Raw genomic sequence first — 17243 nt, 5'->3', positions numbered from 1 at the left:
GCCTAGGGCCCAGATCAAATCTGTCCTCCATAGGGGCCCCAGCAGTCACACTAATCATGGTGAACACATACACAAAAAATAGATGGGACCTTAATTTGTCACTTATGTGAAGTAATTGAAGATATATATATGAGACAAAACACTAAAATAACACCAAAACACAGCATTTTCTGTGTAACTTTTGAGGGCCCCATCTTTATATTTTGCCTAGGGCCCCAAAATGGCTAGATTCGCCCCTGTGCATGAATGCAACCCACTCGGTGAACACACAGTATTTCAGAGGTGCGCACCCTGTTAACACTGCAGCTAGAGATGCTGGGAGAAAAGGTAAATGTTTGTAGCCTAACTACTTTCACTAGTGGCACTTTGCAACCTTACTTAAAATCAATAAACATTTGCAGATTGTAAATAGTTTGCCTTCTTGTTGTTCTTAGACCTTGTTAGCATTTCACTAAGTGTTTAAAAGCATTGCAAACAAACATGTTGCGAGTTCGGTGCCTGAACTCACCCTCTCGCGTTGGGAAAACTCACATGTTTAGATGTTTATAAGCAGTCCAAGGGCCTTAGTAAATCCACAATGTTAAAAGCAAAGGTTAAAAGTTGGCAGTTTTGGCGATCTCAGTTCATGTTTAACTCATAGTCCATTCAAACATTAAAAACAAAAGCCATTGCCTGGCTGGCGGTCATGTGATGTGACTCGGTCATGTGATAAGAGACTCCGAGTCACAGCAACACACAGGCAGAGAGACTGGATAAGATAATACCAGAGACGGTCTATTATGAATTAAAAGAATCTTTGATAATACTCCTAGAATCTCTGTCACAGGCTTGTTTCGCCTACCAGGCCTGAATGAAAATATTAAAGTAGAAGACGCTACTAGGCTTGAACGCAGTTCCCGCATTTTCATTAAATTATCGGATATTTTATTGGAGATTTTTTATATTGGGCCGATATATAAAAAAAAAACATATCAGCCGATATTTTAGGGAAACCGATATATATCGTGCATCTTTAGTTTGCAATGTTGCACATGTTTTCTGCCCTGCTTCCGTACTCTTTTAAAAAACACTTTATTTTTACGACTCAAACTTTAATCAGAAACTATCCACAGTTATAAAAGGCAAAGCTTAATCTTATCTGTGTACGTGTGTGAGCGTGTGCGTACGTGTGTGTGCGCGAGAGCGTGTGTGTGTGTATGTGTGCGCGCGAGCGTGTGTGTGTGTGTGTGTGTGTATGTGTGTGTGTGTGTGTCTGATTGTGTTCTGTTTCACCTTTGAGTCGTATGCAGATTGCTGGATGACCTCGGGTGCCATCCAGAAGGGCGTGCCCACGAAGGTGTTCCTCTTGATCTGCGTATCAGTCAGCTGGCCCGCCACGCCAAAGTCCGCCAGCTTCACATCGCCCTGCTCCGACAGCAGCACGTTTGCAGCTGCAGAACAAGCAAAAAAAAACACACTTGTGTCATGGAGGATTTGACCCACAGATTAGGACTACAGATGGACTCTGGATTATTTACATAGCAGTGACTAATTGAACATATGGGACGTTATTTACCAACTTGAGTCGTATCCCATTTACGGACAGTATATTGTTTGTTTATGTTGTGTCTGTGTGCGCGTGTTTTTGTTAGTTTTTTTTCCTCTCCTTTTTTCTTTTTCATATCTTGAAATTGTTAAGAAACAAAAATAATTTAAAAAAAAAAAAAGAAAAAGAAAAAACACACTGAGATGTCTGAGGATTTTCATTCATCCAAATCCAGGTAAACCTCAATCATTGAAATACGGCTTTAAAAAAAAAGCGCAAAATCTGCCGAACCTTCCCCGTCTCTCTGTCCCCACTTGCTTTCTGTCTGTGTTAATGTTCTGTCATGAATAATTGCCCAAGAAGCCCCAAAAATATATTCGGGAAGAAAAAAAAAGATCAGCCCAGATGAGAGGGATGATCCCATATCAGTCAGGTCTCTTGATGAAGAAAGGGGACAGGACACTTAAGTTTTCATCAGGTTGTGCATGTCAGAAGGTTGTACCTTTAATATCTCGGTGGATCTTCTTCTCTGAGTGCAGGTACTCCAGGCCCTTTAGGATCTCGCGGAGGATGGTGGCGATTTGGGACTCGTCCATGGCCCCTGGCTCCATCTTGATTGGCAGACAAATGAGAAACAGCATGAGTGGATGTGGAAGTTTCAAGCACCTACTTGGCACACACACACACACACACACACACACACACACACACACACACACACACACACACACACACACACACACACACACACACACACACACACACACACACACACACACACACACACACGGTCATGTGCACGCACACACACACACGGTCATGTGCACGCACACACACACACACGGTCATGTGCACGCACACACACACACGGTCATGTGCACGCACACACACACACGGTCATGTGCACGCGCACACACACACACACACACACAGTACTGTATGACCTTACCAAATCTAGAGCTGATCCACCCCCTAAATACTCCATGATGATCCATAACTTTGTGTCCTGTAACAAAAAATGACAAAGACGTCCCACATTACACATGAATGATGTCAGACATTTGTCAATGACAAGAGAATATACTGCCCATTAATGCACCAATAAACAGTCCCACACTACAGCAGCCAAATAGCAGAAAATGATGATGATGGGGGTGTCCCATAAATCGTCCCGATTGCAAATGAGGTAATGAACTTGGAGGTATTATTCAATATCTCAGAAGGTGAGAAAGTGGATCGCACTCGGGTTCTTCTTTTCTTCTTTTTATTTCTTATTTTTTACATAGCAGAAGTGTAAAAAAATGTAAAAAATACGAAATAAAAAGAAGAAAAGAAGAGCCCGAGTGCGATCCACTTTCTCACCTTCTAAGTAATTCAACTGGAGGCGTACCACACGGAAGAGCGCGGCGTATCTGAACTACTAATTATTCAATATCTCGCAAAAGCATGATTCAATCATCATTGACGTTGAGCCTTGCGTCACAAGTCCACAACCAACAGGACAGGACGGGAGGAACTGCTGCACTTTGACTTCTATCTGCAATGCTTTTAATGTTTGCCTTTCTACTTCCTGGAAAGCTAGCTACTTTGACATGAGCTCACAGCCCATAGCTCTGCACAATTATGTACGTCCAGTCTGACCTGAGTCTTTCTCAAACAGACAGTGAGTGGCAGCCGTGGTATAATGGTTAGTAGATCACGGACTGTAGATCACAAGGTTGTAGGTTCAATCCCCACCCTTATCAATCCTTTCCTCACTCCTTTTGAAGTGCCCGTGACCAAGGCACATTGCTCCAGGGACTGTAACCAATACCCTGTAATATCTGTAAAGTCAAAAGTGTCAACTAAGTGTAATATAATGTAAATGTTTCACTTTTAGAGAAACTAGCAACCTCTGACCAGCCTCATTTGTGTTTTTTTCTCTTATAAGCATGGAATCTATAATTAGCGGACCATATTTAATTAGAAAGACAGGATCCTGCGATGATGGGTCTATTCATCCTCACCTGGGACATTTCACAGCCAAATCCAGGTGGTATGTGGGCCGCAATTAACATGAGCACTTAACCCTGCTCCCCCGCATGCACCCAAGACATTTCTGTCACCCGCTTCCCGTCAGCAGGACACGTGAACTGAAGTCTCGCACACCATTTTCCAACATACAATCTAGTGTGTATAGGGTACTTGACTTCAAAGTGTAGGCCTACCACAGATTGAAGAGCAAAGGGCAGAACGGGTCACACTGAAGGTACAATACCACTAAAAAAAAAACGATATGAGTACAATTATACTCATTTCTGTACTTGCCGATGACAATAATAACAATACTTTTACCCCCAACATACAATGACAATAAATGCACAGCCTTGTGATTTGTCTTCTTGTCCATTTCCATGCAGATTTCAATGTTAGAAAATGTATGAGGCGGCACTTTTTTCCATGCTGCTTTTAAATCAACGGAACGTGGCGAGATGTTGCATTCTTTCATGTAATAGCAGTCGGTACCTGGTATCGGCAAGTGTTTGACAAGTACGAGTATAAGTATTGAGGCAGTCGGTTCATATGCAAAATAGGGAGGCGGAGCACTCGGAGGGTCACAGGCAGCCTCAAAATCAATGGCAGTGAACGAGAAGCCAGCGTATTGAAGGATAAAACTCAGTTTGACAGCTGTCAGAACGCACCCAGCGGGCGGAGCATTCGGAGGGTACACTATTTGTAAGCACATGGCAATTGCGGTGAATGAGACATCATGCCTGCAGTTAGGGGCGCTGTCGAGACGAGAGCGCAGCCCATTCATTCTGAATGCAGTCTGCAGTCCTCCGTTGGCGCCCCTACAGTGCAGTACCCGGAAAAGTGGCGAGTGGAACCTCTCATAATAGAACTTCTCCGGGAGCGTTTTGACAGCTGTCAAACTGAGCTGATGGGGGGGACTGTGGATTCTACAAATGTTCGTGGTCATCTGGATGTACGTATGTTTGTCCCACTTTTTTTGTCATTTCCCTGAATTCACGAGGCAGGCTGTGAACTTTGAAGAAAGTTTCCCTGGACGATTACAAGTTCAAAACAGCAAGTTTTATCCTTCAATACGCTGACTTCTCGTTCACTGCCATTCATTTTGAGGCTGCCTGTGACCCTCCGAGTGCTTCGCTTCCCTATTTTGCATATGAACCGACTGCCTCAATCAGTGCATCATCCCTATGGCCAATATGAATTCTGAAGTTATGGAACTGTCCCACAAAATGACAACCCACATACCACATCACACGTGATGTCACACATTTGTCATTCACTACTAGAGAATAAACTGCCCTTAGTAATGCACCAATTAACTGTCCCACACCACAGCACCCAAAAAGCAGAAAATGACGACAGATGCAAAAGACAACACTAAAACAGAACATAAGTTAACAGAGCCTTTTTTCATCAGCAAGCACTTCAGAAATGATCCACAGAAATGAATGGGGACCGTTCATAACTGCAGTATGACGAGAGTGAAGATTCTGTGAAGATTCTCATTCGTACAGGTCATGTTATTATATCAGAGTTTGCAACTGAACTTCTTCTGTGAGTTGGAAAGACGTTTTTCTCCTCATCCAAGAAGTTTCATCAGTTTACAACTACAAACTCAAAGAGGCAGTCAAGGAGATCCAAGGAGCATCATTAACTCAAAGACGTTTCATGGAACAGTCCAGCTGGTAACAACTCTTTGGTTGTGAGGAAAATGCAGGATTTTGGCCTTTGGAAGTCAGGCTGCCAATCAGAATTCAGTTATTGTACCTGGAAAATACTGGAGAAGCTCAGACTCTGGAAATTCCCTTGGCACCATCTGCAGTGATATTATATCATTGTGGCTTTAAGTGCCCAAGGTCTAAAGTAGAGAGGCTGCTACATCCCCTGAGACAGTACTGCCAATATGCAATCCAGATACCTGGCACTGACTTGGCTCGATTTGAAATGAATAACGTGTTTCAACGCAAAACAGGCCCACTGGGGGGTTTTATTAGGGTTATTAAAGGAGGGCTGCAAACAGCCAAAAACGATTTCAGCAAGAGAAATCCTCTTGCCAGACACGATTGCTCAATAAAGCTGATTTGATTATCACATTAGTTGCAACACTGGCATTCCCGCAGAAGCACTGGGAGGGCTTTACGAACCGGAGCTGGGTGGCAATGCCAGTGGGAACCCAACGAGAGGGCAATGTTCAGTGCCTAGCACTGCACACACTACACTCTCTTTGGTCACTGTAGCTACGAGCTTACACTCACTTAAGTTCTAGTGCTGTGCATTAGCACTGCCCTTAAGATTCGCTATTCGATTCGGGAGGCAACAATTAGATTCAAATCATTTCAGTCCGTTTCTATGATGCATTGCAATGCATTATGTTTCTAATGAAAGCAAGGCAAATTTTTCATCAGTCATGAGGCAATACAAGCAGCCAAATACTGAACAACATTTTATTGGCCGTTGTGCGGATCAGTCCTGCAGTTTTTATTGCTTTGAAGTGCTTGAATTTAATTCGTCAATTTGCTCCGGAAATGCCCACAGAAGTAATACAAACTTGAAAAAATATGCGAGATGGATTATGGCATTTGCCAAATCGATTAGTGAACTGTCCTGCCTTGTATTGCGATGCATAGTTGACTCAAGACGAAGCTTTTTGCAGATGCCTACCCGTAACCTGAATTTTATGTATTTAATTTTAATTTTTATTCTACCATATGTTTTACCGTAGCGCTTTTTTTTTGTTTTTTTCAACTTATCTTAAATTATGTGTTTTTATTTATTTATTTCCATTTTCTTTTTACCATATGTTTTATCTTAATGTTTGAAATCTTCTTTGGCTTTTAAATACTTTTAAAGGCTCTTTGTATTTGTAAAGCACATTGAGTTGCACATGTGTATGAAATGCGCTATATAAATAAAGTTGACTTGACTTGACTTGACACCATTAATACATTCTGACGGCTCTGCTGAGCTGCCATAGGGTCTGACGGCCAGTGCTGAGAACAGGTCCATCTACATGAGTGTTTGACTGACTATGATGGACCTGATGATAGCCGGGCAGCCGTGGCCTAATCATGGTGGGGAAGTCGTGGCCTTAACTTCAGAGGGTTACTGGTTCAAATCCCACCCTTACCTCTCCCCACACCTCCATCCATCAAGTGCCCTTGAGCAAGACCTAACCCCCTCATTGCTACAGGGTGACTGCACTACATGACTCCATAACTACATAACAAAAAATGCACTACTTAACTCCAAAACTACATTTAAAAAATGTGAAATTGTAAAATGTTCCTGACTAGTCCCAAAAACAAAGGTCAACTTTACACACTGTGACAGACCAGACTCCAGAGGGTGCTGCTTACAAATGAACTCTAGAACCACCAATTCCTTCTCTTGATATCACAAGCGGAGGGAGCATGTACTGACCTTCAGGTAGGATCCGTAGTACTTGGTGACGAAGGGACTGTCACATTGGCTGAGGACGGTGATCTCCTGCTGGATGTCCTCTATCTCGTCCTCGGCCTCCTCAAGGTCGATGATCTTGATGGCTATCACTTTCTGTGTGCGATTGTCGATGCCTTTGAACACCTCGCCGAAAGAGCCCTTCCCGATCTTCTCCAGCTTGGTGAACAGCTCCTCAGGGTCAGCCCTGAAACCCTGAAAAAGGAAAAGGCCTTTATTACCTCTACCAAGGAGGTTATGTTCTAGGTCGTGTTGGTTTGTTACCTCCGCCAAGGAGGTTATGCTTTCGGTCGCGTTGGTTTGTCTGTCTGTTTGTTTGTTTGTCAGCAGGATAACTCAAAAAGTTATGGACGGATTTGGATGAAACTCTGTGGAGTTGTTGGTAATGACCCAAGGAACAAGTGATTATATTCTGGTGGTGATCCGGATCACGAACCGGAACCAGGACCTTGTTAAAGATTCTTCACCATTGCTGGCCTATAAATCTAGACGCCCCTAGCGACCACAAATTGAATTGCGGGACAGGGCAAAACATTTCAGTTTCTAACACCACAAAAACAAGGCAGAAAGACAGGGTGTAACATAGTCAAATGTTCCATCAAGCAGCTTTTGGAGGAGATCTGCGCTCTCTGAGTGCTTCTAGTTTACATATAGCAGAAATAATGCAATTAAAATAAGTTTAGAGTTATACGACAAATGTTGTTTATTAGATATCATGATTTTGTATTTCCTCAAGACACGTCAAGCACACATCGTTACACATTCACTTTATGATTCTGTATTTCGCTCATCAATGCCTATCTAATCTCACGGCAAGAAGGCACATGAATCGGTGGCCACACACAGCACAACCTTAGGTCCTTCACGGCACAAAGGTCAAACATTAACAATCAAATCAGGACAATCAGTTACTGGGGAAATGCAGAGCGCTGATAAACCTGACAGTTACCGGATTGCATGTCTCATTTAAGTTTCTACATAGATAGCCTACGGGCTGAGTTTGAGCTTGTGTGTGTGTGTGTGTGTGTGTGTGTGTGTGTGTGTGTGTGTGTGTGTGTGTGTGTGTGTGTGTGTGTGTGTGTGTGAAACTCCTGAAATCAGGTGGTTCAGACCCTGGTGTTGTGTGTGGTGGATCAATAAAATAGGCCTTGCATCCTCTAGTGCAGTGCTTCCCAAACTTTTTGACATCACGTACCCCTTGGAGCATTTCAGCTCCATCCGCGTCGCACAACAGAAACAAAACAATTCAACCTCCACAGATGAATGGGCATAACATAACAAACTACACACAAACAAATAAATTTGAAATGCATTCGAATATTTATCCTTTTTTTACATTAAAATTCCCTCACTTATACCTGACATCAAGCTGAAGTTGTTCTGTACACCAGTAGGTCACTATGAAAGGCTTTTCCAGGAGATGCAACCTAATGGCCCATTGACAGGTGTTTTCAACCAGCCATTATTATTTAGCCATCTCTCAGCACAAAGGAGAGGGTACTTATAGGTGTGAATGTGGATTAAAACGTGACATGGCTGGTAGCCATGTCAACTTTGTAGACAAAGTTAAAATTAGGCTACAAACTGACATTGCATGAACATAGCAGTTCGCTATAAGCATGCTAAAAACATGATAACAAACATAGCCTGGAGTCTGCCTTATGCCCAGACCTGACCAAGATAATATTGTCAAAATCCAAAAAGTAGCAAGTTATTATCTTACTCTTGGCGTACTCACAGGTGGGTCTCCTTGTGGATAAAAGCCTGTCATAGTTCCAGAAACTCTTCAACAACTCCAGAAAGCAATGTGGTGATGTTTTGTTCATTGGCCATTCATTCGAGTCTCTGCACTATGCATAGGCTACTAGAGGACTGTTGCCACAGACCGATACTAACCTAGACTGGCAATGGGCGGTTCAAGGTACAGACCTATACAAACCTAGACTGGCAATGGGCGTTTCAAGGCACTAGCAGAATTTCGGTTTGACTAGGCGCAGCCATCTTTGCGTTTTTCCCGCCCCAGCGGCTCCTCCCACAGACATAGCTCCTCCCAGTGAAGACTATCAGAGCTGTGAGCCATAGGAATGCATACGATTTCAAACTGTGACTACAACATTATCAAAGTGAGTTTCAATAATTTTCTGTAAGATTTTGACAAATCGTAACATCTATATTGTCACTCCAGGAAAGGAATCACCCTCACTACCACCAAACGTTTTATTAGAGACCCAGAAATTGAGCGGTCTTGCTAGATCGGACGGGTTCCCGCCAAATCGGGCCGTTTAGGAAGGCGGTCTTCGGCTAGAAAAGGGCACACGATCATCATCTCATCTGGCAACCCTGCCAAGACTATTCATTGCAGCAATGCAGCTTACAGTTTGAGGATATTTTGTGATACGGTCATGCTTGTGTGTATGCAACTTATTTGGTATAATTTACTCAGAGTTATTGACATCGATGTACATAGGTGTATATATAACCCGTACGTTCAGTAAAGCTGACTGTGCAAGCTTCCCAGAAGACGATGATGGTAATATTTTTACAAAATCATCACTTCTACAAACAGACAATACTAACTGCTCAAGATGAACTAGCACACCATCAAACCATGCATCATCTCCATGTCTCTGGTGTTAATGTGCAAAGCAACATGTCTTCTGGCCCAACTTTAGCCTTCCCATCTTATTGTTTGTCAATTCCAATACTAATTCCAATCTATGCTCAGATCATTAATTTACACCAGGAGCCATCTCATCTGAGAGCAGGTGATTCCCCAAAGAAAGGCACGACACACGTCACGACACAGGGGTGTGTGTGTGTGCCCACTGTGCCACCAAAAAAAAAAAAAAACAGTCACCTGGGTAAAAGTCATCTTGTATGAGTGAAATCTTTCCATTGTTGTGATAACAGGACCACGGCTAGTCTGAATCCCACACACTGGGAACTTGGCCTGTTTCTTCAGTCAGCAGAGCTGTTCTGTGGCGGGGGTTGCTATTAAAGCTGCTCTTTTGTGTAGAATTCTTGCACACCTGCTTTGATCAGGTGCGTTGGAAGGGAACCCCTGGGTCACCAACGTTAAGACAAGAAAGCTCCCACTCCCACTGTCCACATTTGAAGCGTTTAATAGCAATGTTTCGGTCTATTGACCTTCTTCAAGCAATTCTTGTATTGTCTTGCTATTAATGCTGCGGAAGTCTCCCTCTGGAAACGTGGGTTTGACTTAAGCCCAGCTCCAGCATCTGGGCGTAGTGAGCCAGACATTCTGAACGTCCAGCTGTGATGGACAGACCCCACACTGCCCTGCCCTGTAGGTATGCACCGACACCGCTTTTTTGAAAACCGATACAAGTACGAGTACACTAATGTGTGTACTTGCCGATACCGATACCTTTTATCACCAAAATACAATGAAAATAAATACATGGCCTTGTTTTTTTTCCACCTGTGATATTTTTATTGTCCTTTTATTGTTTTGTCTAATAGCAGTATCGTTCCTGGTATCGGCAAGTGCTTGACGAGTACGAGTACGAGTATAATGAGCAGTATCGGGTGCCGATACTGATACCAGTATCGGTATCGGCAGAGAGAGTAGAGAGAGAGAGGTTCCATTGGCCCATTGTTTCCGGGTTCTATTATTGCAAGGGGGAGGAGGGAGAAATCCCCCTTTAGGCAGACTTAAGGACTGTTCTATTCAATGCTAGGAGTATTATAACACGCCCCTTTAGGCAGAGCGGAACCTGGTCATGTTAGGTGCCCATAGAAACCTATTATGTTGGCATATCTCTATACTTAAAGAATCTCTGGTATCGGTGCATCCCTACTGCCCTGCCCTGCCCTGCCCTGCCCTGCCCGGCCGTGTCCTGTCCTGTCATCTCCATCATCATAAAACTTCGGCTTTTTTCGCACACCTCAGCTGGCAGGTGCGTCGGAGATGGCACCATGGGTCACTCAGCAATAGTTTGAAGAAACTCCCGCACACTGATCATTTCGCTGTTCTTTCTTTAATAAACAACGTTTCGGTACTAGACCTTCATCAGGCCTGACAGATGTAATGGAGGCCAACTAGCAGAGTGTGGCATGGAACGTTAGTAAACCTCCCTCCTGATCCGGACTGATCCTTTAGCTCAGCGGTATCGTGCTGTGCCTCCCATGCACAAACTGATGCGTTCACTAGTGGTTCTTAACCTTTTTTAATTAACGCACCCCCTTTCCTGTGCAGAAGACAAGCCTCACACCCCCAACACAAACTTCCGCACGTGTATATGCACCAAAAAATGTTTTAAGTGATTAATTACAATGATTCTTGCTTGAGACATTTATCAATACCTTAATGACTTAAATAGGGACCATATGTTATAATTTAGTCTTAATTTGACCTAACTATAATGTTTGCAACAATTTTGGTCACAACCTCAACACAAACAAATTTCTGCGCACCCCCAGGAATCTCTGGCGCACCCCCAGGGGGTGGCCGCACCCCAGGTTAAGAAGAACCACTGCACTAGGAGGTGGCGGGTTCAAGCCTCAAGTTGCAGACTGCGAAGGAACACCTCAGTTACACAGACACGAGTCCCATCTTTTGAGAGTGCAGTTTTCCAAAGTTTGTCGTATCGTACTTATAAACACCTTGGCATCAGGACGTAAAATAGTTGCAAAATTATACAACAAATTGGCAAATGACACAACTCTGAGACCAATAAGAGGCCGCACTGGTTGAGAGACTACGACTAAGCAGCCCGGTAGCCTACTCCAACACCAATGGCAAATAAAAATAATAATTATTAATAATAATAGATTACTTCAAGTTTAAGACTTCAATCCAGGAACAAATCTGATTTTAAGATAAATGTGAGCTGCACTGCACTGTTTCTGATAATCAACAGGTAATCTTAATCAAGATTATGTTCAGAGTTCAGTCACATTCCAAAGGTACTATGCCTTAAACTAAGGGGGATCAAACTACAAAGAAAGGACAACGGCATACAAAGAGTCGGAGGCAAGGCCATGCACATTTTCAGTGACCTTTTGCTTCAAAGGTTTCAGTATTGTCTTGTGTAGGCTACTACTTGTGGCCAGGCTTACTGAAAGAAATGCTCTTTGACCATTCTCTAAGGGAGTCTCATTTAATATGGAGATGACCTCAATGCTTCAGTCCAATGAGACCACTGGCCTTTTCATACTTTATGTCTAATGGACCTGCACTTAGATTCCATCCACATGACACACACGTTACTCTTGAATCTTTGATCTCTATGGATTTAAGGGCATGTTCGGTTGCTACTGAAGTGCACAGTCAGATACGCCTGACACAAAAAATAACGTTTTAACATCAGACATGTTGAGACTTACCTGCATGGCTGATAATCCGCTGGGGGCAGGAGACGGAGCCGGAGACTGAGCAGGAGACTGAGCCATGTCGTCTATTCAGAAAGCTGTAGAAAGTGAGCTGTCAGTTCACGAGACACATCTCCATACAATGCTTCACTTCCTTATTTAGAACGTTCTGATATTCTGAGTCAACTTGTCAGAGCGCAATGAAATCCGTAAGAACTTTGCAAGTAATAAACACCCATTTGATCTGCTTTTACGTTAATTTGGCGATGATGTTGAGAACAGAGCTAGATAAACTCAGTGCCATGGACTGGCTGAAGTCCTTGAAGACGTCACATAAACATGCAGGAGTTACATTAATGCCGGTAGGATGAAGAATAATTCATTAAATGAATGGATGTTATTGTATCTTGCAAACGTCTAGCGCTAGCTAAAGCTAATACCTAAACAAGAAACGAAAACAAGTTAAGTTGCCTGCCATTGCTTGCACACAAGCTAGGCTACGTCAACAGACATCGTCAGAAATAAACATTAGGCGAAGTATGGACAGCTATTCCTCTCAATTGCCAGATACGTTTGCTACGAATAATTGCCATCTGATGGACATCAGCCAGTTATATCAAGTAATATCCTGTCCAGACAAAGTAACTTAGCTTACCAGCTAGAGACCAGCTAGCTAAAGCGGCTTGATGCCAACTCTCGCTACCTCAACTAGAACTAACCAATAATAATTACGAATATTTTAAAAATATCCGGTCGTAATTTCTCACCAGTCCAAATGACAGCCTTAAACGTTTCCGCCACACATGTCTATGGTAAATATCCAAAAGAGCACAGCAACACACATATCAGATAGATCGTTTTGATGCTCTGTTAGACTATCCTCATCACTTTCTACGTCCAACTTCCGCCATCTTGAAAGTTGTCATTTGTCGAAAGGCGGAGCTTGCGGTATGAACCCCAATTTCTCTGATAGGCTAGAATTCTACAACAGGCTGTCTGGTCCCGTAGCAAAGAGAGATATCCTCCACGCTCCTGCACTTCACAATCTGGTGCGTCTCGGGAAAGGACTTGGTAAATGCAGGGGAAGAAAGGAGTCACCGGAGCATCTTCAGATGTGGAAAGTAACTTGTTTTATTCGGCAAGCGCCATGTCTTGGCGCTTGCCCAATAAAACAAGTTACTTTCCACATCTGAAGATGCTCCGGTGACTCCTTTCTTCCCAGGCTGTCTGGTCCCCTTTGCATTTTTTAATAGAATCTAGAGACCATCATTTGCACTCAAGGCAGACAGGGCGTGTTAGAGATAATGGTAGCCTAAATAGCAGAGAGAGTAGAGAGAGGTTCCATTGACCCATTGTTTCCTGGTTCTATTATGGCCCCCCTTAGGCAGACCTATAGGCAGACCTAAGGACTGTTCTATTCATTGTAGGAGCATTATGACACGCCCCTTTAGGCAGACCGGAACCTGGTCGTGTTAGGTGCCCATAGAAACCTATTATGTTGGCATATCTCTATACTTAAAGAATCTCTGTAAATAGAGTTCTTCAGCGTTGACGTCAACTTGTATGCGGTGTTTGGACTTCCGGTTCTATGGCGATTTTTTTACATTGCAACACGCCATAGAGATTCAGGTTTGGCAAAAATATAAGTTGCACGCCAACAACGAACATTAGCGTGTCCCCGCATCCCTTTCTCATTAGTGGAACGGATCGTATCATCATGTTGGTGTATTCACATGTTAAATCATGACGATTTTAATTCAATATTGCTAACCCCTTTCTGATCATTAAAACTTCCGAACTACATACTTTCCTTTGGTTGCCATGGGTACAACCCTCCGCACGTACATGACGTTAGATACAGGCGCCGCTTCTGTAGTCGCCAAAAGTTTCCGGGTTTAGCATATGGACGCAACATCGTATTTATGTCGAAGTTTGACACAAAATGATCAACCATGTCATACCTACAGCCTATTTTTAACACCCTCGACAGTTTGCGGGGGTTCGCTAAGCGTGTGCTTGCACTCGGAGCTTATTTGAAACTGGCCCCTATTCATTCCCAATGGAGGCCGGAAGCCGATACGAACCAGGAAGTCCTTAAATGCTAACATGAAAGACTACAATCTACTACATGCTTCCGCGTTACTGAAGAACTCTATAGATGTATGCATCCCTCTAGCCTACTGTAGCACAAGGACTGCTGTGGTCAAGGCAGCCTCATTACATTGTACCAACCATATCTCGGGCCATTCGTGAAATCTTTACGAGAAAAACTAAAAAAAAAATCAACTTTAAGCCTCGCGGTACCATCTCGGGCCATTCGTGAAATCTTTACGAGAAAAACAGAACAAAAAATCAACTTTAAGCCTTGTGGTGCTGTTACGAATAGCCTCGTTTCTCGTGGTTGGGTGACGAAAGGGGGAATTGACAATTGGGGTAGCTTGGTTCTGGGGGGAAGAATAATGCGGATGGACGTCAACAATCAAGCGTGAGTGACGGCTAACTGAAAATGACGGTAGTGAAGGGCATGGCGATTCTTTCCCGCCAGTTTGTTCTCTTCGTTCAGTTCTGCTGAGGAATTTGTTCGTTCACAGTTCGTTCACTCATTTTGATTAGCCTACGTCACGCCACAATGCAAGACAGCAAGGGGTGAATGTGAAGCGAACTAGTTCAGTGAAGGAGAGGAGGAGGGGGGCATTCTTACTTTGCCTGTGTGCTTCTCTTGTCCAAACATATAAACATATATACATTTTGCCTAATACTATTATTTATTTAACAGCAGCACACATTAAAAAAGCTCAATTACAAGCTGCTTTTAACCTAAAAGTATGACTTCTTCTCTGCCACGTTAACCCTATCCAGACCGGGGGGGTTGGGCAACGGTTTTCTGATAGGTACGCCTGACCAAAAATCACTGATCTAAGTCTCATCATCATCACTTTTCATATTTTTTTTACATTTTCATTAGCATCAGACACACATGTGAACATTTGAAGTGGTCTGAAGCACATAATAACCAAAATTGATGTGCATTACCCAAGTTAGATGGAGAATACATTAAGGTGACATTGTGGGCAATAAAATCAGGAAATTACGTCATAATGATGTCTTAATATCCAATAATGACACCAAACTGATGTCATTCATAGATCTTTGGCTGAAGATCATCCCCTGCAAGTTTGGTGGTCATACGCCATTCGGTTCCTAAATTACTGACTGACAGTAGTGACAGAGACTGGTGATTCACCAATGAACGACGTGACTGAGAGGCGGGGAACTAGTTTGCTTCGTTCACTTCAAAGACTCGTTCAAAACGACCAGTTTGTTCGTGAACGACACATTACTAAACAACGGTAATCAAACATTTCAAACAAGTGATTTAGGGTTAAGTTTAGGGTTAAGGTTAGGGACAATGTTGGAGGAAGGGAGAGATGGCATTAAGCTGACACAACGACAGCGCTCCCCTCCCGGAATGCAGTGTTGCCAGATTGGGATGAGCGTCTGCGAGTAAAAACGGGGAAAATTGGCCATTTGGCATTTTTTCAGCCGTTTTGGGCCCATATAAGTCAATGAGCCTGTTTATATGGCCGCAATAATCAGGTTATTGGAATAAACAGGTTATTGGGTTTTATTGCTGTTTACATGCAGTTTGTCGATTGACTGTGTTCCACTAAAGTGTGTGACACTAACTTACTTACTTAGGCCCATCGCTCCCAATGGAGCATAGGCCATCAATGACTCCTCTCCATGCAGCACGGTTTTGGGCTGTCCTTTCCGCCTCTCCCCAGCTGGTTCCCAACCTCTTCAGCTCCGCCTCAGAGTCCCGCCTCCAGGTGTTTTTAGGCCGTCCCCTCTTCCTCTTTCCCTGTGGGTTCCACGTCAAGGCTTGCCGTGTGATGGTAGTTGCTGGTTTCCTAAGGGTGTGCCCAACCCAACCCCACTTTCTCCTTAGTATTTGTTTCTCCACTGGCTCCTGATTCCCTTTCCTCCAGAGTTCCTCGTTGCTGATTTTGTTTGGCCACCAAATCCTGAAAATCCTCTGCAGACAACTGTTAATAAACGTTTGTAACCTTTGTACAGTCTTCTTTGTCATCCTCCACGTTTCAGAGCCGTAGAGAAGGACGGATTTTATGTTTGAATTGAAGATCCGGACTTTGGTTGTCATAGATATCTCCTTGGAGGACCAGATGCTCTTCAGGATGATGAAGGCTGCTCTTGCTTTTCCAATTCTTGCTGTTACATCTTTGTCGGTGCCACCCTGTTTATCCACGATGCTGCCCAAGTAGGTGAAGGAGTTTACTTCCTGGATAATTTCCTCTTCTATTACTATTGGATTGTTGGTCAAGTTATTAAACTTCATTATGTTGGTCTTCTTCCTGTTTATCCTTAGCCCTACGCCTAGAGATGTCTTGACCAATTCGTTGGTCTTTTCCTGCATCTGCCTGTGGTTGTGCGAGAGGAGCGCCAGGTCGTCTGCGAAGTCTTAGTCATCCAGTTGCGTCCACAGGGTCCACTGAATACCGTTTTTCTTTCCTGATGTTGTGTTCTTCATGATCCAGTCAATAACTAATAGGAACATGAAGGGTGATAGGAGGCATCCTTGCCGAACTCCGGTCCTGACCTCAAAACTGTCCGACACTTGGCCTGCATGTAGCACCTTGCATGTCATTCCTTGGTAGGTTTTCTGAATCAGGCTGATGATTTTCTCTGGAATCCCGTAGTGCCGCAGTAGTTTCCACAGTGTCTCCCTGTCCACACTGTCGAAGGCTTTTTCATAGTCTACGAAATTTACATATAGGGAAGAGTTCCATTCAATAGATTGTTCCACAATGATGCGGAGAGTGCAGATCTGGTCTGTGCAGGATCTGTTGCTTCGGAATCCGGCTTGCTGGTCTCTCAGGAAAGGGTCCACAGCTTTGCT

General features: G+C 43.5%; 1 protein-coding gene across 1 annotated transcript in view; it reads right to left on the bottom strand.

Moving 5' to 3' along the window:
- stk24a (serine/threonine kinase 24a (STE20 homolog, yeast)) overlaps positions 1 to 13241 on the bottom strand; it is a 23676-nt gene extending 10435 nt beyond the window's left edge. The window contains exons 1-6 of the mRNA XM_063213350.1: positions 13093 to 13241; positions 12341 to 12423; positions 6956 to 7186; positions 2475 to 2531; positions 2028 to 2136; positions 1273 to 1430 (exon numbers count right to left, since the gene is read on the bottom strand). Of these exons, the coding sequence (XP_063069420.1) occupies positions 1273 to 1430; positions 2028 to 2136; positions 2475 to 2531; positions 6956 to 7186; positions 12341 to 12406 (621 nt within the window). The 5' untranslated portion in view covers positions 12407 to 12423; positions 13093 to 13241. The remainder of the gene's footprint in view (positions 1 to 1272; positions 1431 to 2027; positions 2137 to 2474; positions 2532 to 6955; positions 7187 to 12340; positions 12424 to 13092) is intronic.
- Positions 13242 to 17243: the final 4002 nt, after the last annotated feature.

The sequence above is a fragment of the Engraulis encrasicolus genome, chromosome 13 (assembly GCF_034702125.1).
Source record: "Engraulis encrasicolus isolate BLACKSEA-1 chromosome 13, IST_EnEncr_1.0, whole genome shotgun sequence".
In the NCBI taxonomy this organism is placed as follows: domain Eukaryota; kingdom Metazoa; phylum Chordata; class Actinopteri; order Clupeiformes; family Engraulidae; genus Engraulis; species Engraulis encrasicolus.
This window is presented reverse-complemented; position numbering and strand designations above follow the sequence as displayed.